The 24,452-nt window shown below is 37.7% G+C and overlaps 1 protein-coding gene across 1 annotated transcript in view; it reads right to left on the reverse strand.

The window, feature by feature from the left end:
• Positions 1–22,137, reverse strand: part of VPS41 (VPS41 subunit of HOPS complex) — a 110,413-nt gene extending 88,276 nt beyond the window's left edge. The window contains exons 1-2 of the mRNA XM_005425684.2: positions 22,103–22,137; positions 1,938–2,045 (exon numbers count right to left, since the gene is read on the reverse strand). Of these exons, the coding sequence (XP_005425741.1) occupies positions 1,938–1,955 (18 nt within the window). The 5' untranslated portion in view covers positions 1,956–2,045; positions 22,103–22,137. The remainder of the gene's footprint in view (positions 1–1,937; positions 2,046–22,102) is intronic.
• Positions 22,138–24,452: the final 2,315 nt, after the last annotated feature.

Here is a 24,452-nt window from a genome sequence, read left to right on the forward strand (position 1 = left end):
CCTTTTTTCAGGAAGAAAAAAGTCCCCCGGGTAAAAAAAATCAATACTGGTTAATAAAACATCAGGTGTGCAGACATAACTAGGTATGACTATTCCACTGCACAGGCCTGCTTGAATGCACCAGGTGCCATGACGATTAGTCATCCAGTGCAGACAGCAAGCCTGGTGAAAATACGATGCTTTAGCAGCAAAAATGAAAAAAAAATAAATTCTGAGGGGAAATTAGTCTGAATGTAGAAGCCAGATCTCAGGATTCCCAGCAAAGTGCTTTAATCAGAGTCATATTTTACATATTACTGCATAATTTTTCTAATGATTGCATTTAGCAGGGCTTTTCCTGTTTGTTCAGGAAAAAAATCCTGAAAAAACCAACCAGAATGAAACTGAAATACTCTTGCAAAACCTATAACCCAGCTTCATTTTTAAGTTCTCTGTTGCAAGAGACCTATTCCTAAAAGACTGCAGTACCTGGCTTCTAACAATATTGATTCTTCTCATAAGTAGTGTATCTAGTTTGCTGGAAAACTCAAAGTACTGGGATACTTCAACAGTTTTCCTGTATTGTCATGCTTTGTAACACTATAGCAAAAGCTGTATCTGTGCACATCCTTACAGAAAAATCCTGTTAAACTCTTGGCTTTCAAAATTTGCCTGAGATACAGGAATAAAAGGTAACAGAAACAGGCCACAGACAAAGAGGAAATGCTCGCCAATTTTCCAAATATCTGTGTAATTCTAAGTTGTCAAAAACATTTTAAAAAGACTTATTGTTTTCATTCACACCATTAAAATACAAGCTTCATCTTAAGAGCCTCTTGAGCCATAGCAACAGTCCTCTGAGGAAAAGAAACACAGCACAAGTCAATCTAAAAATATAGCCAAATAATAAAGATAGATCCCTCAACAATAACTGTTAAGGAGATACTACTGGCTGTGAAAAATTATATATTCAGAAAATAGCTACTATGTTTTACATACTAGTAGCTGACAAATCATTAACTCACATTTTCAGCTGCACTTCAGAATGCCTCAATATTCTAAAATGTTTTACAGTATGCATAAAAGAGAAGAAAACTCATAAAACACAAAAGCAATTGTTTAAGTCACTAAAGAATCATATGAAGTTTATTTCTTTTAAGAACAAAATATAAATTATTTTAAAAATTTCTTTACTTTGCATTGTCTATTAGGATATGTCTTTATCCGTATCATCCTATTAAGATATGTCTTTATCCTTATCATCCCTCTGGTGCATCAAAATCTCTAGCACGTGCAGTTCCTCTCTTTTTAACATACTGAATCAGGGAAGGGGGACAGGGAAGTGTTAGTATGACACCCCCCAAAAGTAAAGCCTAAGCAAACAAAAAATACAATATTTACTTTCTTCTACACTGCATTAACATGTCTTCCACAACCAAATATATGCTATGTTCCTGGCATGATCAAGTTGATCTTTGCTGACACGGCTGTACAAATAAGCACAGTATATGCCAACTTCCTTTCTGAATAAAGAAAAGTTAGGATTCTATTCTGATTGCAGTTCTTAATACTTTTCATTATTAAATTAGAGTGAGCATTTTTCTAGTAGCTTATGTAAACATCTCATCTAACAAATCACTGCATCTTGAATTCTCACCTCATTTCCACATTGCGAAAATGTGTTTACCACTGAAAAATGCTTGATACAAATAAGAAGGGAATTGATTCTGAGAAATCTGCTGTTAATTGAACCATGGGAACTACTCGTTTTATCACTGAGAAAATGTGGATTTCTCAATACAGGTTAATGGTAAATTTTGTTTATGTCACTGTTGCCTTGCAGTGCAACTCTAGATTTGGCATTACTTCTACACAGAAATATACTGTTGCACTATAAGCACAGGTAACTATATAAAACCAAGCAGAAGTGGTATCTCAGCCACAAAGTCACATAATACCTTTTCATGCACTGTCATGCAGCTGGCTGCATCCTTCTGGAGAATTTCAGTCACTCCATTAGAAAGCCGTTCATACTTGAGCTTAGGTTCTTCTTCACTCTCATCTTCCTAAATTTTTAGGAGTGTAAGGAAAAGGGAGCAAGAGAGAAAAAACAACAAAAATACTTAGAAGTTTATTTTAGATAAAAACAAATTAAAAGATACCCCAAAACTATCACAAAGCAACAGGCGAAGATGGATCACTGTGATCTCTTCACAACAGCCATTACAATCAAAAGCCAAACTTTCACAGTTAAATCATCTGAAGGGGTTTGGGCTGTGCTTTTTTGTTACTGGTTTTTCTTTTTACTCCAAAGTTTTGAATGCAAAGTCTGTATAGCAGCATGTCAATTTAGCTGTAGGAGGCACTTACTTGATATCTAAAAAGCAGGAAAAAATGTGCATGTGTACTTTGTCACATAAAGTTAGTAATTTGCAGTTTAGAAGTAAAATACAAGAAGTATGAATATGATAATGAAGGATAATAAAATAAAGTGTGTCACTGTAGCCACAATGAAATGAAAGCTGAAGCATGCACGTTACAAGAAACTTCACGACCTTTACAAGACGCTGCACCTTTGTAGGAAGGATAGGGGCAAAATGCTGTGAACAAAAATAAGAAGAATCCACTAGGAATAAGTTAATTGTATAAAATCCACCAATGGGCTTATGGTAAAAAAAAATACTATAAATATGTTTTCTGGGAAGAGGATCTGGACACACTATACTCCTATGAATCACCTTTATCTTCTGCATGTTAGGATCTTTTTCTGGTAAATACTGAAGCATTTCTCTCTTTTCATGCATGTTAGATATTATCACCCCATCACTACTTAAATGCAAGGAAGGACCATCGGGGAAGGAGTGAAGAGAAAGGAATCCAAGCTAAAAAATAAAATAAAAAAAACCAAAAAAACCAAAAAAAAAACCAAAAAAAAAACCCCCAAGCAGCAAATTTATTGCTCAAAGAAGACCCAACATGCTTATCTCTTAGGAAAAGAAAATCCTAGTTGCAAAATAGCTCTTTGGTCATAGGCATCTATCTGTAACAGCTGGTCTACAGAAGTACAAAGCCAGAAAGATTCCACAGGCTTCAGTAAGTCTCAGTTAATCTTATACATGCACAGACATACACAAACGCTTACATATCCCTTGGTCCTCACTGGGAAACAGTATACCTGCAATAATATTCTCCCACATTTGCTATTGACTGTAATGAATATATCAACACTGAGTAGGTGTAGGAGCGACAAGGGGCAGGATGGTCAGGATGGATAGAGAAGAGAGATCCTTGAAGCCAGGTTGTGGAACTTACGGTTTATTGCAACGGGCCTCGGTGCAGGGGCCCTACTGGGAGCTGCCAGTCACAGCTCGGAGCAGGCCCGAGAGGGGGAGAAGGTAAAGAACGAGGTTCCCATTACCATACAATAAGTCTTCTTCTGTGTTGAATATTCTAATTCTCACTAACCAATCTAATACAAGATACAAATCCTATAGCATTTACATATAGCCTATAAGAATCATTACATTACCATACTGTGTTACATTTTAAACCCTAAATCTACTCTTTGCACCCCTCCTGCAGATAGTAGGGTCTGCTCTGACTCTTGGACCTGTCTGCAAGCAGAGGGTATTGTTTCATCAAAAGGGGATTACCTTCAGCTGGCCATACCATTGTTATCCAGTCGTTCAGTAACTAAGGTATCTCAAAGCTTGCTTTTATTTCAATCTCGCTTATAGTTTCCATATTCACAAAATCTTTTGCCAGGCAATCATATTTATAAGTTTTTTCTGTTTCATGTTCCCCAACAAGTATGTTTTCCATATAAAACATCTTTCATTCTTAAGTAATCAGAATATACCAGTGCAGTGCTCTAGTTAAAGGAGTGCCTTGATTTCCCACCAACCACTGCCTTCCAATTCCTAAAAATGCACAGTATCAGCCTACAGCACAACTGTATTTGTGCAACACTTTCTTGTAGACATGATGCAAAAAATAAATTTGGAAGAGAGACATGTTAACAGGTTAAAAAAATGCATTTTGTTTAAATTGCTTTTGCAGTACTAAAGCCAGTCTTTTCCAAGTTAAATAGTACGGCCATTTACTATGTGCGCTACCATCATATATGGTAACATGTACATAACCTCACACAAAACACAAAAAAGCTATATACACCTATGGAGACACCCAATATCTAGTCCCTTGCTTATAGAAATATGCTGCAAAGACAGTGTTTTAAAATGTTACGAGAGAGTTTTGTGACAGAATACAAATGAGATTAATACAGGGATGTCAGCAGTGCATGACGTAGGAATATGAAGTGGGATGTCAAAATCTCCACTAAGAAACAATTTTATTCAGTAAATCTAACACTGAACAAAGTTGTTACTCGACAGAATGACAATGTCAAATTACAGGTCTGTATATAAATCAGTCAAATTCCTCATGCCTACAGATCCTTAATAAATGGCTAAAAGGTAGAGGGAGGAGGTAAAGTCAAAGTAAAAAGCATACATTTGATGGAAGGAGGGTGTAAGGAAGTAAGTGTCCATTATAACAATTAACACATTACTGCATTTTATACATTGCTTACAAAGATTACACTTGAAATGCATGGGCAATCATTGAATAAATTCATAAAAGTAAAAATTGAACTCCAGTCATCTAGTTTTTATAAGATCCCATATGTTGCTGGGGCCAGGACATCCAATGTGCAACCAACATGAAAAGTTAATTCTAGTCTCTGGAGTAGTTTGCATAAAATCATTCATCCATGGACCATTAAATAAAGTTACTGTAAATAAGTTTTACCTGTCTTATTTATGAGTGAAAACTAAGTAATTTTTTTCTGCACATGCATATACAAAAAATATATACTTTCAAAAGTCAGTGCACCAAAGCATTCTGCCAGCATTCTGCCATGACTTCAAAGTAAGTAAATAAAATGAAAACTCCAAAATATTAGGCATGATGATGCACCTATTTCAAGCTTTCTTGACAGGTATCTTCTATGTTAAATAAAAGTCAAGCTAAAAGGTGAATTGAAGTGAGGTTGGAGCACTTTACTGTAAACAAAATGAAATATAAAGGTGATTTTCAAAAATTTAAGATTACCACTTCCGACTCGGATATATTAAATTAATTTGATGATCTCTTATTTAGAGTATCAGGGTTTAATAATTTTAAAGGTATTTTTCTACCAGGAAAAGCTTTTATGCAGTTTGAACTTCTAAAGTAAACACACGCCAGTGTTAATAAAAGCAAATCAATAATTTTTGTTAAATTTTAATAATCTTGAAAACCCACAAATTAAACCATGAGCAGCCTGAGTTGAGATGTCAGTTAGCTGTGTTTCTATGACAACCTAGAGGAATAGTACAAATCCTGACTTGCACCAAAGCTAAGATACAGAGTGAAATTTACCCCAAAGAAGAGAACTCACAGCTTTCCTTTTTTTAAGGGAAAAAATAATAAAAAAATCAATTGCTGAGTTTATACATATTTTTAATAATTGTATGACACTTTTAATTAAACCCTCCTAGAGGATTCTAAAAATTTGAAAATAAATTTTGTTACACTGCTTTTTGTACACTTAATACTACTTCAATATTTAATGCCTAAAATTATCTGAAATAACAATACTAAATTTTGATATTCTTGACAAATGTTTTCAGAGAAAAATAAATATTTACTAACAAAATGTGTAAAGCACATTTTTTAAAGCACACATGGCAGCCTTAAATTCTGAAAGGCAAGGAGACCCACAGAGCTGTCAGTAGGAAGGTACCTTTGTGATGTGATAAAATAAGTAATGACCATTTTTCAACAACAGGAATGCTAACTTTAAACTCATACTCCATTTGATTTTTCACTTGCCTTTTAAAGCTAAAGCTAGCAGGCATATCACTAAAATATGCTGTAAAGAACAGGCATCCATAAACATTTCCCACTGAAAGCACATTTCCAACTGAATGAAATACTCTGATTAGCCCCTAAGACTAATACAAACTCCTTCCTACTCAGAGCTCTTCCAGTTATCATTGCTGAACACTCCTGAACTGAAAACAAATTCCTTCTCATTCACCCAGTACCTATGGAATACCAACTCTTCTTCTGGAACAGATTTACAAAACTAACAAAAGCTACACATGTGCAACAAGCTCTCTCAACAGGCCAGTACCACTGCAAGGGATTCTCACCAGCCTTTCTGAACTCAAGTTCACAACCTTCTTCAGATATTCTGCCCCGTATTTCCTAGCTTTGCCTACAGGAACTGCTGTGCTGGAACCATGAGTAGGAAAAAAAGAAAAAAAATCTGAAATCAGTCCTTGTGAAGAAAATTTCCAGAAGGAACCTGTGGGCAGTTCCCAGAGTTATTTCATTAGCCCACATTTGCGCCTGGAGCAGAGGATCTGCCTACAGGACAGTCTGTCACATGAACGTTGCTCTATTGATTACAGATACTCAAATTATGTTACAAGTACTGATAGCAAAAGTGTCATCCTTACCACACAATTTGCCCTCAAAGTTTTTCAAAGCCCTTATGGAAATAAACACTGCATACATTATAAGGCAAGTGTCCTCCCCCTTTGCTTCTTCTGTCCGGTCCCAGATAAAATTGCAATTACTCTAAATGTCCATTCCAGCCTTGTTTACGCCTGCAAGTTTTGATCCTGCAAAGCATTTAAACTTCAATACAAAGATAGCTGAAGTCCATCACTGAAGCAATTTCAAAAAGGACACACACCCTACTCCAACAAGGCCCTAGTGTCACAGGCCTTCTTAAAAGGCTATGTCTGAAAAAGAAAAAAAGACAAAATAAACAAAAACCCTACAGTTAATTTTCTTTTTTTTACATGCTTTCTTTCAAGTTTACATTGATTTCAGAGATTATAAGAAAAATGGTGAATTACTTCATTTCCTCCTGGCCAGGACAGGGTTAATTTTTGCACTAACCAAGGGAGGCATGGCTAGGACAGAGAGGCTATCCTACATCACTAATGCCATTGCCAAGTGTGGGGAGGACCCACACTGAGAAGAGGGAACCCCTTCTCTGAGGAGAAAGGGTTCCTTCTGGTTGATCAGAAGACGGGTTGGGTAATGCTGGTTCCACCCCAGAGTAGCAAGTGAGTATGGGTGAGTATTTTTGCATGTGAATCATTCTCTTTTGTACACTTTAGTTATTAGTACTGTGCTGTTACTGTTCATTTTCTTATCTCATTGTTGTTTCCAGTAAATTGTTCTTATCTCAACCCATCATCTTTCCCTTTTGTGTCTCCTACTCTTCCAGCCCACCCCAGGGGAAGGGGAGGAGGGGAGCAAGCAAGAAGCATGTGGTTTGTAGAGTCTCAGTGAGAGCACTTACATGAGGAGTACTATTCCTAAATTGCCACACCCTCTAGCTTACTGGGTCATTCAAATGTTCTGCCTCTGTGTGTCTGAACACTTAATGTTTAGGACACATTATAAAATCTTACTAAAAAAAAAAAAACAAAACCAAAACCAAACCGACAAACCTCATTCTGCCACAGAAAGTACAACTCCAATACTACTGCAAAAAGGTGAGAAGAGACTACTACTTGGCAATTTGTGGGAGTAACTTTTCTTGACATTTAATACAGGTCAGACCTTGAGAAACCATATCAGCACTTTTATTTATTTAAATAGTCATCACTATCACACAGAAGAAAAAAATTAAACCAACTAATTAGAGCTCCAGAATTATTAGTTTACACACTATATGAAAATCTCCAGTAGAACCAAAGAAACCAACTCAAATTAATTTTGAATTAAAATAAAACCTCATAGAACATTTTAAGTTATGCAAAAATGAATGAACACCTCCTTAGTGCTCCACTGGGGGCATCTCCACTTCTTACAGAAATTCAATAACAAATATAAAAAGAAACCAACATAAAAAGACCTCAAGCCCCAGAATGAAGTCTCCAGGGATAGTTCCTTATTTCTCTTGTGTATGTGCTGAAGCTCAAAGCGCAGCAAAATACCCAGCAGAACACAGTTGCCAACATAATTTATTACTTTCCTTGGTTTTAATATCTTGACTTGATCCAAGGTATAACCATCTCCAAATCCTAATTTTTTTAACAGAAATAATGTCTTAATCGGGGCACTGACTGATTGTCTCAGCTTTAGTTTTGAGGGCCTGTGAGGTAGGCTGAAAATGATCTTTCATCTATAAATGCCCTATTTGACATGGGAGCAAAGAGTACATAGCCAAATGTCTGGTGTGCAGCTGAGAAGCAGAATGGATGACTTCTAGCCAGACTGCTATGAAAGGAATATCATCAGTGGGGTTTTACAACAACATCTGACCCCCTGGCTCTCTGCAAACCCTTTTCATCACCAGAATTGCTTGGAAGGGCAGGATTGCACCCAGGATGGCTGTGCAAACCTTACCTTGGACAAGGGAGCCCAAAAAGAGCCTTACAAACTTAAGGTTAACTGCCACAAGATTTCCACGACAAGACAAGTACTACCCAACAAAAGATACAGATAAAGCTTTTTATTTAAATCTTCACAGCATTCCTATATCTGGGAGCTGCGCCACATGGGTCATAATGCCTCCTTTGGCCCAATAAAGAAATTGTGACTATTTTCAGCCTCAGACTTTTGTTAGGACCCAACTAATCTCCATTCATTCAAGGTAAAGAGATATGGATTTACAGATTAATCTGATTTTACATTTGCTGAACCCCATTCTGCAAAATCTACAGGGAAAATATCTAACACTAAGTCCCTCAGACAAGCAGGTTCACTTATCTGTCATCTCTAGTTTTCTCTACCCACATTATATTCAGGCTAAATGTGGCTCAGACAATCTGGTAATCCAGATAATAAGACAGAAGCCTCTATATTCTCAGTATCATCCTGCAAATATCCATGTGCATAATTTCTCACTTCTTTATCATATTTCACACCAAAATATTTCTTAGTAGCTGTATGCTAAAAAACTAAGACTTGCCATACTTTTCTTGTATCTAATGACAGTAATTGACAAACCATACAGTTTCTTCACCCTGGAAATAATGCTTCAGTTTTGACACCCTTGGTCAGCTAGGATAATGAGCAAATTCTTCAACTTTGCTGATTTGGACAACAAGGCAAGATGCAGGCAGAGCAACTCTCCACTACAGCTCTGTAGAACTAGATCTGCTGACAGGGTTACTCTCAGTTTTGGGACACAAATGGCAAATGAAAACAGTGACTATGCCCCACCACAATATTATAAAGGTTAAAGGACTGAAGGACTGCCTTCACAGTACCAGTCAATCCAACCCGCCTATAATCCAATTATACAAAACACATAAAGGGCCTGGCTCCCACTCTAACACTTAACCTCCACTTTTAAGACTGCAGAGTCTTGAAGGCTCACAAGTCTTCCCCAAGCCCCCCTCTTACAAATCTCCTCTGCTCCATCCCCTTGTAATCCTCAAATGGATCTTTGCTGATACCCTAACTTCCCTCAAACACTTTATCAAGCCCTCTCAGCCTAGACTACAAGTCCAATTTCAACACTTTTCAGTGTGCCTGCCAGGAACCCCATCTTCTTCCTCTCCAAAACTACCAGGTCTTTAGTCAGAAGCTCACTTCCAGCCAGGCAACCCTCATGACACAGCTTCCCAATACAGGGTTTTTAATGACTGCTTATAGCCTGACATGAAACAGCTGTTCACAGGACACCAGAATCCAGCATGAACAGCTCACCAAATATACTATAGGTGGTTCTTGCAAAAGGCAGGCCACAGCTCCCATGTCAGCAGCAGACCCACAGAGCTCAGAGACATTCAGAGGACAGAGATCAAGATTGACCACTGAGTAAATGGATTTGGCAATGCAGACAATTACCATCCTGTATTTCCATGACCTCTTTCCATATATTAAAAGCAGAGATGTTCTTATAATACACGTGTTATAAATGATCAATCTGTAGCCAATTTATCAAAAAAATCGACAAAGATTTATTAAGTCAATTAACAAAAAAACCAGAATTTTTGGAAAAAGAAAAAATCAACCACAGCCAAGACAGCATCTGCCCCGGATACAGATGCTGGGTGACCTTGGGTTCCCACTGACAGAGTGACAGCATTCCCCCGAAGGTACACCCCAAGTGCTCACAGGAGCTAGTTTATATACAGTTTATTTTGCCTAAGGCAGAGATGACCACATATTTCTTTGTGTCTCTTTACATGTAAAGTTGGATCTATACATGTGTAGAAGCAGACAAAGACAAAGTCCGAACTCAGACAAATGTCTGAGTACCCAGGCAGAAGATGCATATTTCCTGAGTGCGTAGACTTAATCCTTTCCAGGTGCAGGTCTTGCGAGCTTCTTCAGGACATTCCATTCCGGGAAGGTCCAGATGATATCTTCTCATGCATGGTGCTGAAGGAAAACCCCTTCTGATGGTCTGAGCCAGTCTCATTCAGGATGTCTGGGAAGGGGTTACCATATGCATAACTCTGTCCTCAGTCAGGCTTAGCTCATAGTCCAAGATTTCTTTATTCATACGTAACTGGCTTGATGTTATCTTTAGTGTTGTCCGGGAACTGGTTAGAATGTGAATACAGGAACTGGTTAGAATGTGAACAGAATGCAGTCCCCGGCCGGAGCAGTCACCAGCATAGGGTTTGATTTCTCCTAATATTTTATATATACTTATTTCTAACTTTACAGCATGAATTAATCTACCATATATATAACACACGGAAGGAAAAAAGGAATTTTATTTACTAATTTGAGGTTGACATATGCAAATGAACACACAGCTCATTTGCAATAAAAGGGAATACGGCAAATGAATAAAGATATCTAGCAAAAAAACCTGCTGCAAGTGGAAATATCACATGGGAGCAACACATAACATAACACATGCAGGAGGGCTAATAAAAGTAGAAAATATTAAGCAGCAAGCTGCAACAAATTGCTAACATCTGTTGATGAATTTAAGGAAGTGACATCATCATGTCACAACACAGTTGGGAGATCCCTTTGACTTCCACCCCAACCACGTCAAAGTCCCTGCACTATCTGGTAAAACCAATTAATAGGTTATTTTGTTTGTTTTTTAAGAACACGAAGATGAAGAAAAACTAAATGCTTACCCTGCTCACAACGCCAAGTACAATAACAACTGGGTTATACCTGTGATGAGGTAAATTTGCTTTCTCCCCCTCTTCCTTGTTTTATTCCTACTTCACAGCCACAAAACAGCTGGTCTTTATAAATCATATTATTGCCTTATGACTACAGGCATCAGAAAATAACTTGTACTTTAAAGATGAGGGGTAGAAGTTTTGAACTCTACACATTAAATTGGTATATTATCAGAAGGAACCCAGGAATATTTCTGGACATTTGTCCACTTCCTTCTACCCTTAAAGCAAACACGTTCAACTTCAAGTAACCTGACCCACTATTAACTGCATTACGTGCGCATACCAGTAGAGTCTTATTTTTTCTCAGCATTACTGGGAAAAATCTATTTGAAGATGATGACTAATTCTGGTCAGAATGGGGGTAGGATAAAGGTTTTTCTTTGGAAAGTTTTAGAAGTCAAAATTGTCAAAAAGATGCAAATTACGGAGGTGGGCAATGAGGATGTAACACTATCATTGTAAAGGAGGCAGCTATTTACTCAAAAGTTCTTCCATTGTAATGTCAGGCTTCTTTGGTGTTTGCCTCTGATGCTGCCACTTTTGAAAGAAACTGCACACAAGACAATCTATTGCCTGCCATTCTGACATGGAAGTCAGGAAAAAACCCTAACCCAAATTCTGCTCCTTCTCACACCAACTGGAACCTATGTTATAGATTAGAAATAATTTAAATAATCATTATTTCTGAAAAAAATAGCTGGAAATTCACAACAAAGATTTAATTTTTTTTTTATTTTCATTGTTGCAAAACCTCCAGAAGATTGTTACTCTTTACAATCAAGAAACACATAAAGTATAATTTAGAATCTAATTTGGTCCTTAAAGATAGCACCTTGTGCTGATTTTGCAATAACTGATTTTTGGTGAAGAGGCAAAAAGCCGCGGAAGTGATTCTCTGTGAGGAGCTGCTAGTGGCTTCCTCCATGCCTGGCAAAACCAATCACTGGCTAGCTTGGAAAATTGGCACTCTGCTAAGCCAATTAGAAAGCTGGAAACGCCTCTATGATAACACATTCAAGAATGAAAAAAACGCAGGAAGCTAGCTCTCTTGCTCTCTGCTCTGTACAGTTGAGTAGGGGGCCAGTTGGGGCCCCTTTCCCAGATGGGGCCGCTGGACCTCGGCATGGCTGCAGCTCTCTCAGCATGGCTTGTAATGGACTTTATTTACTTGGACACTTTTAACCAGCCATGCTACAGACAGAAAGACAAAAGCAGTGGACGCAGCATTTCTTTTTTTGATGTCCTGAATGAAGAAAAGGCGCGGATCGGAGCTGGCAGTCGCCACGGCTTGCACAGTGCCGGCAGAGCCCATGTGACCAACTGAGAGAGAGGCACAGCGACCCCTGGACAAGATTAACCTTTCAGCACTGCAGAATTCTACAAAAACTGTTTCAATTGGTAGAACTTGAGAACAAATGAACCTGCTGTGCTGGTTTTGCATTGGAGGCATTCACAGAAGTGCCTCAACAGTTTCCTAAGAAAAGCTGCTAGCAGTTTCCTCCGTTTGTGATAATAAACCAATCAGTAATTAGTTTTAAGAATTGACAATCTGTTAAACCACTGAGAAAGCTAAATGCGCCTCTGTGAATACACGTTAAAGACAAAAAAAATCCCAAGAAGTTCTCTTTTGCTTCTGGCCCTGAGCAGGCAACAAGGCTAGCCCGGCCCCCATCTCAGCTGGGCTGGGCTGGGTGGGCTCTGCCACGGGGCCAGGCCCCATCAGCTGCTGGGCAGGGGGAGGACAGGGGAGGCCCTCGGCTCCTGGCGTGCTGCAGCTGAGCCCCGGCCTGGCTGCGGAGATCCTGGCCGCCCCCAGCCCATCCCAGCCCAGCCATGGCTCTGGCCGCGAGCTACCGAGCCTGGCTGGCCTCACGTGACCATCTGCAGGCGCCAGGCAAGACACCGGCTCTTTCAGTGCACAGGTAAGACTTGCAGACCTCCAGTCCTCCCTCAAGTGAGAAAAAAGGACAGAGTGAGAACACATAGAAGAACAACATGAAGACACCAAGGTCAGTGAAGAAAGAGTCAAGTCCCAGATGGGAGGGATGAAAAAATGCCTTGCTCTTGAGGCTGAAATCCTCTTGTAAAGCTACAGAGAAGAATGTAATTGATACATCAGATTCTTTTTCCCTGTAACTCATTGCAAGTATGGAGAGATTAAGTGTTCAAATTGTAGATATGGGCAAAAGCCTATATGCTAAAGTAAGCAAATGCTGAAGTAGCTGTGATCCCACAAGAAGTTTGAACAGAGAGAGAAAAAAAAAAGTGATGAAGACTATCTGCCCCAGGGAAAGAAGAAAACCTCTGTTCTCAGAGATGAAGATGATCTCAAAGACAGATAAAGAGAATCTTTGCTCTTGAACAGCTCATCCTTAAAATAGTACCTCATAAGTTGACATGACCCATAAACGCAGCTGTCGGGAAAGCTGTGAAAAATGGGAGGGACTTCACGATTGCAGATTTCCGGACGGCTATTTGTGGAAATTAAAAGCGATGAGAGAACTATTTTCTTGTAGAAAAGTCTCCATAAATTAACAAGAGGGACTTCTCTCCCTAAGTGAACTGAAGAAAGACTATTCTAGAAGTGATAAACTGACTAAATTGTTTCTGTATGTTGTTAGTGAGAAAGAAAATGTTGTAGGGGGGAGGAGAGTGTTCTAAAAGTTTTATTGTGATTCTTATTATTCTTTCTTTTCATTACTATTAAAAAAGTTTTCTTTATACCCTTTCCAAGTTTTGAGCCTACTTTGCCTTCCTCCTAGTCCTGTCTCAGAACAAGAAATAAGTAAGTATATTCTAGTGAATGCACTGGTATTTAACCAGCGCTAAAACCCACCACACCAACAAACACCAATTCTCTCCTGAGTCAGAGAAAAGGAAAAAGTGAAGACACATGAGAACAGTATGAGAATGCTAAGGTAGGTGAAAAAGAGGGAGGGAGAGGAGGAGGTACTCCACGCATCAGAGCTAATTCTTCTGAAAGCTGTGGTGAGGACTATAATACAACAGTTTCCCTGTAATTCATGAAGTGCATGGGGGGAAAGGTGTTCTAAAAGTTTATTTTAGTTCTCATTATCCTCTTTTAATTCTGTTAACGAATTTTTCTTTCTTTATACCTTTTAGAGTTTTGAGCCTGTTTTGCCCTTAAAATGTTTTCTCCTAATCCTTATCTCACTGCTTGAGTTTTCTTTTCCCTTCCTCTGCTTAAAACTATAGTAGAAGAAAATGAATAAATGATTTTCATTGGTGCACTGGCATTTGGCCAGCATCAACCCATAGTGAAGACACATGAGAACAGTATGAGAATGCTAAGGTAGGTGAAAAAGAGGGAGGGAGAGGAGGAGGTACTCCACGCATCAGAGCTAATTCTTCTGAAAGCTGTGGTGAGGACTATAATACAACAGTTTCCCTGTAATTCATGAAGTGCATGGGGGGAAAGGTGTTCTAAAAGTTTATTTTAGTTCTCATTATCCTCTTTTAATTCTGTTAACGAATTTTTCTTTCTTTATACCTTTTAGAGTTTTGAGCCTGTTTTGCCCTTAAAATGTTTTCTCCTAATCCTTATCTCACTGCTTGAGTTTTCTTTTCCCTTCCTCTGCTTAAAACTATAGTAGAAGAAAATGAATAAATGATTTTCATTGGTGCACTGGCATTTGGCCAGCATCAACCCATCACACACCTCAAACTCATTTATTAAAGCTCCACAAGTAGATGTCCCCATATTTGTTTTTTAAAAAGAAAAAACAAATGTTCTGTGTTCTAAAGTGATGCAAACACAGCTTCCCTGACTGGCCATTTCTAGGTCTTACCTGGCCTTCCTTCAGAAGAAAAAAAATCCAGAACCAAGCAGAAGAAAGCACTCCATCCCCCGCTATTTTGGATGGTACATCCACCTCTGCTGAAGAATCAAGTGCCACAGAACAAACAAGGACAATTATTGTAGCAGGCTGTGTAACTATCATGAAGTGCAGCTTCATCATTACCATTTCTCCATCCCTAGGATATGGTTTCTAGGCTTCGGCTCCTACCTCAGTGATAAAGGGACTATCTATGCTATTTTCAGAATTAGGATCCTAACTCAATTTCTATCAATGCAATTAAATCTCTAACATTAACAGAATACCAAGAAAAACTCAGACCAAGGCCTTTAACCCGGCTGCTTGATAATACCAAAACTGGAATACCGTTTTATTGCAAGTTGTTGTTTTATTTACTGTGCTGAAATTAAATCCTGAGCACTTTATCAGACCCTCTGGAAGCTCACTGAGAGAACACAAACCTCTTTTCCTCCATTACTTTCATAAAAAAAAGTTGTTTCTACAGGAAAATTTTAACAAAGCAGAAAAAAAAAACTGGTTTAAGAATGAGAATAGCAAAGAGCATTTCATCCTGAAGTCACTGGTTCAAAAGCAGGTAGAGCAATAGTGAATAAAAGCTAGAAACCCACTACAGTTTTCAACTTGTACAAGAAATCTGCAACTATCGGTACACAAAAAAGGCACGAAGACTGAAATTTCTAAACTATGACGGCATGTTTGTGACTTATGCTGCTAAAAATATTTCCCCCTAATTCTATGGTGAAAATACAGTAATGGTAGTTCTGTGAAAAACATGAATAACCTCTGATCTCGTTCCTTTACAACTGTTCATAAGGCACATCACCAACACTTTTCCAGTAGCTAGCTGTAAAATTGGTAAATATGGATTAGGATGGTAAAATTTCACACAGAAGCTTTCTGTTCTCCCCACACATTTCCCATAGGGATTTATTTAATACTCTGGGAAAATGCAGATATACACCAGGAGCATGGAATTAAGATTATATGGCTGCCTGTGAATATGTCTCAAAATGGGCTGCATTTACAGTATGAAATGACACAGATGAAAGACAAAACAGAGAGCATTTTATTTCTTCGCAAAACTGTTGTGACATACAGAATATTAGACTATTTTTGCACAACACCAATTGAAGATTTACTCCTACAGATTTGAAGGAGCTGGGCATCAGCCAAGTTTCGAAGCATAAGTAACACAGAGATGACATACTTGCACATAACCAATCCTCATAAATGGCATGTTTAAAAAAAAATAGTAGTAGAAAGTCAATATAATGTAATTTGGTTTCATTTCAACTACCTCAGTTTATTTTGCTGATGGTTTTGTGCATGACAACACCTGAAACTTCCAAATCCACTTCAGTATTCAAAAACATAGGATACGTCCATCCACACCAAGTGCACTATACAGAGGCAGCACAGGATAGGCTGTTTCATCTTCCATGTCCAAATCCAATTCCAGCACAGAAAAATCCAAACTCAGTCCAAATATCAATGAAGCTATGGATTTCTACTTTTATTGTCCTTTTGCTGAGTAAGGAACTTGGGCAAACATTTGTTTCCCCTGTGAACACTACTCAAGCAACCCAGTTGCCACCTTGTGATCTACTGCATATGAAAAGCTGACAGGGCAGTTTTGAGAATAGCAGTTTTTGAAGCTCACCTACCCACCACTGGGGAAGAGCTGAATTTCACCATTACTTTCTTTTTGCAGCCAGGAGTGTGATACATTTAATGGAGCGAAATACATTTAATGTTTTGGGAAAGCCACGTCTGCTTACTCTGCTAACACAGTAGCTTTGCAATTGCTTTTAATTTATGTAGGAAGCACAGCAACATTTTTACTTTTTATGTATTCCACAACACACAAATAGAACAGGCACTTCTGGTTAATATTAATAGCCCATTAAATGAAGTATTTAATTTTCACTCAAAACCAGAACATCTTAAAAGAATATTGCAATAATCCATTTCTTTCCTGCAAGTCAATCCTCTAATAATGTTTATTATAATATTAGTTACTAGTCACTGCAAACTTGTTTTTCAAATTAATGCAGGAAAATATTCCATTTAAACTTCAATAAATATTTTACTATGCTCACCCTACTGACTCAAATTGATAAATTATTTGCGTGATGCATTTCCTCATCAATAAGGAGAACTTAGTACTTGGAATTTATGTAACTTTTCCTTCCATTCTCCCCAAAAGGCCAATTTAATTTAAAGCCATGCAGAGAGAAGCAATCTCTCTTCAGACGTCCGATATGTGAAACAGAATATATTTTTTGAGCATTTTTCTCCCATTTTACATTTTAAAAAATAATCTAGTGTACAGCTATTCAGTAATAAGGAAAAGTGGCATGATTAAAATAATTACTTTGGAAAAGGTCAGACTGTAGACAAAAAAGGCAACTCAGACTGAAGCACAGTAGCCACATCTACTTTTCAACCATCCATTTTTCTTGCAATGGTGATGCCCCTTCAAATGCTACTATCCACAGAAGAGCTTACCTCTTCCAGCCCAGTGCTCCACACCCCATGTTAAGAGAACGCTTTGATGGAAACACAAGATGACAAGGAGCTTTTTTCACCAGTACTTTATTTACTTGAAATGATTTAATTGCTTTGGCCTAATCCAGACACAACCTACAAGACTAAAACTTGGAGTGCACTGAAAAGAGAAAGAAAATATCAAGGCTTTTTAGTTGCCTTTTTTTAAGGCTTACATTTTTTCCTAGCTGTGTTCCTGCTCTGATCAGTTTTCAAAACCCTAAAGAACAAACCACCACTAGTCTCAGTGGTAAAAGTGTATCAGAGAGGGATATTTCTAAATGACCAGAAATAGTTTGAGCACTGGATTAACCAGGAATTTCTACAATACCTTTTATAAATATAGCATTTAAATAACTAATCAAGAAACTAAATGAACAAACATGTCCCTTTCCCAGGGTAACAGTGATCAAAACAGCAAAAAAATGTTAAGGGGACATATGAAAATAGAAGTGCTAGAATGAAAATATATGCAATACTGATGACTAACACATTGATGTATCTAACAAAAAAGCAAGAAAACAGATATCAGTGTACCTTCTTTAAAAAATACTATTCTAATACCTCTTTGCAGAACATCTGCACCCACGTGGCTTTTTTTTTGTAGTTGAACAAGCAAACAATTGCAAAAAAAAAATTTCTGCTGTAGTGCAGCGTCAAAAAAAGAAACAAAACCACAAACATGACTTATGCCTTACTTAATCAAGAATCTTTTCTTGGGACATAGCACGCATTTATAATTCCAGGGACATTTGCTCTTGAAAGGGTGCTTCCTGTAAAAAAGTCATGCTGGATCAGCACAATCTGCTAATAATCCCTGTAGTAAATCAGAATGGAGGAGAAAATTTTAAGTCTTTTATTCTTGGCTAATTAGCTGGCAAAACATAACTATCTGTCTGACAGAAAACAGCTCAAGTGAGAAAAGATTTTACAGCAACAGATGCATTGCAAGGAAGAAAAATAATTTGAAAATAAATTCAGATTCAGGCTGTACATAATTTATGGAGATTTTTTTTCTCCACAGTTTCCAAATAGCCAAAAGCCTGATTACTTTGCTATCTACTTTTTAGATCTCATCAAATGTGACAGTCCAAACATATAGCTTCCGGTGCTATAAAATAAAATTAAGTAAGCCAATGAAACCATATTGAAACTAGGATTTTTCAGCCAAACAAACCTGCTCAGATACACCCTCAAATCTGGCTGCATATGTGATGATCAGACAAGGTTGGGATAAGTAATGCAAATATACTTAAAAAAAAAATTTAAAACCCAAAAAAACCCAAAAACCCATCAAAAAACACCAAAACCAAATGTCTAAAGCCAAACATACAAAAAGAAAATACCTGTGTTTCAAGACTGAGTAAAATTACTTCACAAAAGAAGGAGGTTTTCCCCTAAGAATTAAAGGACTATTAGATATACAGCTTCCTCATCATAGCCTGGCATAATATATTGTAGTCTGACTACCGGAAAAGAAAAAGCACGTAATACCCCAAGTCAGATATAAGAACATGATAGGAAAGTGCCAACTGTACTGTAGTTACCAGGAAAGAAATGTAATAACACTTCTACAAGTGTTATCAGTTCTACAAATTTTACTAGTAATTTCAGCTATCTCTATATTGAAAGAAAGGTCTACTTAAGATCTGAACAAATGCACAATCTCTGCTCATTGATACCTTTGCATTTTACACACTCTGACTTAAATAGCTGAGAATATTTTACACCAGGGCAGCCTTAGGAACTCAATTTCCTGTGGAGCCATTGCTGGAACCAAACTTACATTGATCAGCTTTCAGATGACATACATTCAAGACAGTCAGTTTCTGCAGACTTCCACATTTGAGGCTTACTGTTAAACTCTACCACCAAGTCTGTGCAAATGGGCATCCTGGCAATTGTTAAAGAGCCTGTCCTTCAAAATAAACCAAGCAGGTAGCAAAACAGCACTAGAATCTTATTTGGTAGAAGATGCTAAAGGAATGATAATAAGAGAGTTGCTGATGAGATAGTATTAATGTATATTGGATTCTTTGCTAAAATAATGGTACAGAAGGGTAAAAAAAATCAGAAAAAAAAATCCATACTTTGCTTACACATCCAATTCAGACAGGGGCATAATTTACTCAAAATCGGAAAAATTTTAATACTGCATTTCTCCATAACAGAAAGCACATCTATAATGTAAGTTGGATATGTGTCATGTGCCCTCTGGAATAATTAGTAACAATATTCAACTTTATACAAAGAATTTAAATTAAATTTATTGCAAGAGTAACTGTATATGTAAAAATTTTTAGTACTATGGTAAGATGTCTATGAAGTCCATGCCATAAATATATTTTTAGTGGCTAAAACAACACAGGCTGCAAGAATCAGAGTCTCTGATTCTAGAACCACCACCATAAAATACATCCCTGATTATTCACACTATAGGCCATTCAAAAGAAATAATTACAATTTTATGATCACAAGAGCTAGGAGTGAAGCCATCAGTTTGATCTAAGCTCTGACCATACTTCAAGTAATATAAGCAAGCACTGAGAACATTTTTACACTTTGTGCTTTTACCATTTTGGTTTTATCTGAACAATCTTTAGAAATAGTCTAATCAGTTTCATTCCATTAGCTATTTTCTGATTATTATAGATGAGGAATGTGATGGTTGGCTCTCACAATAAAGGGATGACTATTATGTACATATTAAGAGAAGTTTTATTGATGTATAGTTATGTTATTGTGATTTGTTCGTTAGATGTCCTCTGTTCTCCCCATAGTCTCCTTCCTCTCCCGGTACTGTTGCCAAGGGACGGCCTTGGTAGTCGGGACATGTGGAAGGAGGGCAAGTACCCGTGCCCCTTGCATGGGCATTTGGGAGGGGGGAAGGCTTGTTACTAGGAGACACGGCATGACAACACCTGACCTCCAATCAAGTTGTAAGAAAGTGATCTCCACCAATAAATGGTGAAGAAGAGTTGACTGGCGGACTTTAAGAGGGGACAGGGTTGTCCAGTGCAACCCACGGGGTGTAAAACACAGAGCAGACATTTTGTAGACCAGCTTGTGGCTGCTGGGTCACCTAATCCAAGCGCGCTGTCCTTCTTCCTTATTCACTCATTTGTTGTATTTTATTAAGCTTTTAATAAACCTTTGAAATTTTTAAAAGTGAGGAGTCATTTCTCATACTGATGATCAAGATACTAAAGACTAGACTTAAAGATGGCCAATGCAAAGCATTTTCATAGACATTAGAATGACAATTGTTCTTTAGATCCAATATCTACATTCTCAATATATAAATTTCCTTTTTACTTCTCTCTGCATGTGAAATTAACATTAAGAATAGATGTCAACTTTAACATAGGTCTAGTTGAAATTTTAGGACTTTAAATTTTGTGAAAGATGCATGATGCCTATTTTTCTTAAGGGAAAAAACAGTAAACCTCCACCAATCTGGCAACCCATTTATGATTAATTCTGCTGCAAATACTGATTTGCTAAAGCTGAAATCTTGAAAGGCCAGTAAAAGTACCATTTTTTCATTGCAATAAGCTTTAAGATCAAAAAAAGCACCTCAGCAGGTAAGTATCTGTGTTCACTATCCTGTGAATGTCAAGCCTTGAGAGGATTACTATTCTACTGACACATTGCCCAGGGACTGTTTATCTCCACATCACAAAGCACTATTCAGAATGAAGGCATTTCACACTGGACAAAAAAAGTCTGGCCTGGGCAGCTGTTCCACAGAGCAATGTTAAAGGGCCAAAAACCTCTGCTTCTCACCAGTATTGCCATTCAGTGCCACTGAAGACAACCACTCAATGGCAGAAAGAAAAATATATCTCACAAGAAACAAAGCCACCTTCCACTGCAAAAAGATTTTTTCAGAATCCACCACTACAGTCTCTGCACTACCCACTGTCATAGAAATGAGGATTTCTTTCTGCTTAGTGCTTAAACCCAGCATGGAGATTTGTCCCTTGGTAAAAAACAAAATCTTCCTAAGAGCTTTATTTATAATATTACTGAACAGAGACAAGCTCTTAACTCTCTCCAGCTTCCTTCCCCTCTTCACCCCCAGCCCCCCTTTTCCCATCACCTACAGCAGTGTAGGCAGACCTCTCCAGAAAATGAGACAATTGTTGACAAAACATCATCTCAAGAATAGAGAGTCTACAGGACATGATTAAGTTCAGATTGTGAAGTTATTAAAACAATAAAGTAATTACCTGAATGTACTATTACTGCATATATAATTATACTTACAAATTTTCATTTTATCAAAACAGAAGCAAATGCACTTCAATTTATCTCTCAACATAATTAATTTTACAATAATGGGGTGAATGTGGGTTTTTTTAATATAAAGAAGCTTCTAATAGCAATTCACAGCTTCTTTTTAATAATTTAAGATCAGATTAACAATCCTTGGTACATAATACTGGCCAAATTTCTAAAAACAACCAGTGAAATAATATTTTTCACTCCATATTGACAAAAAAACCTAGCATTGACCACACTGGCACAAATCCGAGTATGAAACATTTTAAGAAGGGTTACCTCAGATTCATCTGTTGATTCCTCATAAGACCTGGTTTCCTGAAAAGGACACAAAAAACAAAGGGGTAAATAGCTACGTATATACATAACCGAGCAGTATTTCCCTTTAAGAAGTACTTTTAAACCGTTACTAAGAAATGAAAGACAAAGCAGAAGCAACTCAAAGTTCAGAGTTTCCATCCTTGTCATTCATACTCGATTTGTGCTTGCACTTGCATTTGAGTGTCACAGCGAGACTCAGGAGCAGCAGGGACTCTGTTGTCAGTTACCCTGAAAGGGAGAGTGACTGGGTGATCTGAGAATCTGTCCCTGTGATTATCTTCCCCTCTTCCAGATGCAGTAGCAAATTTTGCAAAGAAACTGCCCATATCTTGACTTTCATGTCAGAACAGCATTCTCAAGTTATCCACAAGCCCCCTCTGCTATTCAACTATTTAGCTGTTAATAGGCTTATTTTAAACCAGCATTCAATGACTTTCTCCTTCCCATCTGATGTTAATGCAAGACGTGGCTTTCTTCTCCTGCCTTTGAAACAACTGTACCTTTAAAACATCTCTCTGGCAAGATGATTCTTTCTACCCTAGAAAAAAAATTTTTTAAGTCAACTCCTGCTTATCTCTCATCTGCTCACTGAGAAAATCTGCTGATGCAATGCCTCCTCAAAGAAGTCAGCAAAACGAAGATTTACTTAACGTATTTATCTTTATCGATAGCAATAAAGGATTACAACTAATACACCAGCAGTGAATGTAAGCATTTTAACAATAAAATATGATATAAACAAAGAACAAGTAAGAGAGAAAGCAGCATTTCAAATCTTATGAAGGGAGTCTTTGAAGAGTAAGATTAATAGGTACAGAATTCCACCAGACAAGACAAAAAAAAAAAAAAATTACACCCTTACCAACAGCTTAGAGAAAAATGGAAAAAGGAGAAAATTTAATGCACTGACAACCAGTGTAATTTTTTTTCTCATATTTATTTCTTTTCTATGTTTATATAATGCACTGGTTGTGACCTGTACACCAAAAGCAAAGGCTTCCTTTTCATTAATGGAGGCTCACACTGATGCCCATAATGACCATCACAGCAGATGGGAGAGAAGCAAAGCAGCACTACTACCGGCTACTGGAAGCTTCATGCAAGGTGTTAGCACAATTACTGACATCCATTTCCTCCATTTTACACACTACAGACTCACCTCTAAAATACACATCCCATAGAAGGGTTATCAGTGTAGTCTACACTTGTGTCATGAATTGGGAAATTGCAAGTAAAAAGTACATGGGAATCAAGGGAAGATGGAGTAAAATCCTGGCATCCTTTGAAGTTTAGGTTCAACTTTGCAAGTCCAACTGTTTGTCTGTTGATCTCCCAGTCTCTAATCACAAGCTGCTGTAACTTTTCAGGAAATTACAATTTTGGTACATACAATCTTTGTGCATCTTAACAATCACCAAGTGAGAACTGAACTAAAACAGTGTGGTGTAATATTGCCAGCTGACTGGATGAGCTAGAACAACACACAAAGTCCAACACAAAGTATCATCACATTCCTAATAAAAAACGATGATTTTCTCTTCTGAATACCAAGAGCTACCTACTCAAATCCTTAATAAATCAAAATTAATAGCACTGCTGTTGTGGTATTTTGGTATAATTCACATAGTGTGGAGGAAAAAAATCTCTCCCAAACAAAGGAATTACAGCAAGTGACATTTCTGCTAGTGCAGCTACACCAACTACATCTGCCTCTCATGGTTCCAATTGTTTTGGTTGTCTAGGAACAGAAACTTACTTTCAGGATGAGCTCACTATCTAATACCATGCTGTCAGACCAACACACGTGCAGGATGGAGTTAACAGCTCACTTACTGAGACAACAGCTGGTCCTCACACCCACCTGAGGCGCTTAACTGAGCCACAAGTTATGCGCAAAGGCATCCCTAGAGGATGTTGACATATAAAATTAGGGCATGCCAGAAGTTGATTCCAATAATCAATCCATGTGAACTAAGAAAATATCAATCTATTTTTATTTAGGACATCTACCCTGGTATCCCTACTGTATTCACAAGGCACTGCAATCTCAGATACTACATTTCATAAATGGCATATGAATACAGGTAAATGGTTCACGGCATTTATGTTTTACTGCAGAAAATAATATAGAAAAAATCAGAGGGAGCCTTGGCTTAAGAAAGCAATGCAAAAATTTTATTTGTTCTCTGACAAGAACTTAGCTGAAGGTGCTTAGAATTGATACTTACCTACAAACTCACTTCGGTAGCAACTTACTATGAATAGCTTTTTCCCTGGGTTTTCCCACTTGCTTAGGCAAACTTGAACA

The sequence above is a fragment of the Geospiza fortis genome, unplaced genomic scaffold (genome assembly GCF_000277835.1).
Source record: "Geospiza fortis unplaced genomic scaffold, GeoFor_1.0 scaffold265, whole genome shotgun sequence".
Taxonomy (NCBI): domain Eukaryota; kingdom Metazoa; phylum Chordata; class Aves; order Passeriformes; family Thraupidae; genus Geospiza; species Geospiza fortis.